General features: G+C 66.6%; 2 protein-coding genes across 2 annotated transcripts in view; one reads left to right on the top strand and one right to left on the bottom strand.

Annotated features, from left to right (window-relative positions):
- Positions 1 to 1,232, top strand: part of LOC116817991 (DNA-directed RNA polymerases I, II, and III subunit RPABC5-like) — a 256,942-nt gene that overhangs the window by 40,505 nt on the left and 215,205 nt on the right. The gene's annotated exons all lie outside the window — the stretch shown is intronic.
- Positions 7 to 1,232, bottom strand: part of EMC10 (ER membrane protein complex subunit 10) — a 4,344-nt gene continuing 3,118 nt past the window's right edge. The window contains exons 2-5 of the mRNA XM_075070563.1: positions 1,009 to 1,171; positions 742 to 854; positions 534 to 638; positions 7 to 199 (exon numbers count right to left, since the gene is read on the bottom strand). Of these exons, the coding sequence (XP_074926664.1) occupies positions 14 to 199; positions 534 to 638; positions 742 to 854; positions 1,009 to 1,171 (567 nt within the window). The 3' untranslated portion in view covers positions 7 to 13. The remainder of the gene's footprint in view (positions 200 to 533; positions 639 to 741; positions 855 to 1,008; positions 1,172 to 1,232) is intronic.

Genomic DNA, 1,232 nt, shown 5'->3' with positions numbered 1-1,232 from the left:
CACACACACACACTCACACGGCCGCCGGGACCGGCTGCTGCAGGAGCACCGTGGTGTTGAAGGCCTCCAGGTCAACGTCTTCCACCTCAGCGCCGTGGCAGGACCCCGGCACGGTGACGATGGAGATGCCGATCACGTTCCCTGCCCCGTCCGTGTGCACCGTCAGCCGGTCCGACAGATGGGAGTCCACCAGTGAGCACTGAGGGGGGCAGGGGGTGAGCGGGGAACAGACCTGCCCAGTACCCCCTGCCCTCTCCCTGCCACCATCCAACGGGCACTTGAGGACGGGGGGGAGCTGGGACCAAGATCTCCACCCCCTCAACCCAGAAAACACGGGGGGGCTGGGAACCCCAAAGGGACTGGCCTGCAGAAGAGACAGAGCCATGGGGGGAGCAGGCCCTGGGGGGTTGGACGGGGGGCAACAGGGTGTGCCAGAGAGCTGGGTCCATATCACGGAGTGGGGGCCGGGGAGGGGCATCTCTGCACAGGGCCCAGGATTGGAAGAGAGGGGGAGGCAAGGGGGGGGCACTCACTGCTCGAACGAAGGAGGTGACATATTCCACTGCAGCTTCCTCCACGGCCCCGAGGGGCCGGCGCGGAATTCGCACCCGGTACAGCCCGTTCAGCACCGCCACATCCTGGGGGGGCCATGGGGATGGGTGAGAACTCCCCGCATGCCTCCTCCTCCAGCAACCCCTCCCACGCCAGCAGCTGGGCTGCCTGAACCTGCCCCCCACTCACCCTCAGCTTGGCGCGCTCCTCCTCACACAGCTGCTTCTGGCTCAGCGAGAGGCTGGGCTCGGGCCCCGGGCTCCAGAGCAGGGTCCCCCGCTTCCGGAAGCGGATGCTGTCGTCTGGGGGCAGGCAGAGGAGCATTAGGACACGGTAGGGACTCCCCCACCCCCACCTTCTCTACCAGAACAGCTCAGGGGCAGGAACCCCCCCAACTCAACCCTCCCCTTCCAGCCCGCGTGGGACACTCCCCCGCGCCCCAAACTACCCACTCACCTGGCTCAAATGAATGCTCCAGCTGCAGAGTGAGGACACAGGCCTCGGAGTCCCGACCCTCACCTGGCTGAGGGCAAGAGAGGACACAGATCAGCAAACCCACTCCCTTCCCATAGCTAGGGAGAGAACCCAGGAGTCCTGGCTCCCAGCCCCCCCCCCCAATCTAACCACTAGACCCCACTCCCCTCCCATGGCCGGGGAGAGAACCCAGGAGTCCTGGCTCC

This window comes from Chelonoidis abingdonii, chromosome 11 (assembly GCF_003597395.2).
Source record: "Chelonoidis abingdonii isolate Lonesome George chromosome 11, CheloAbing_2.0, whole genome shotgun sequence".
NCBI classification, from domain to species: domain Eukaryota; kingdom Metazoa; phylum Chordata; order Testudines; family Testudinidae; genus Chelonoidis; species Chelonoidis abingdonii.
This window is presented reverse-complemented; position numbering and strand designations above follow the sequence as displayed.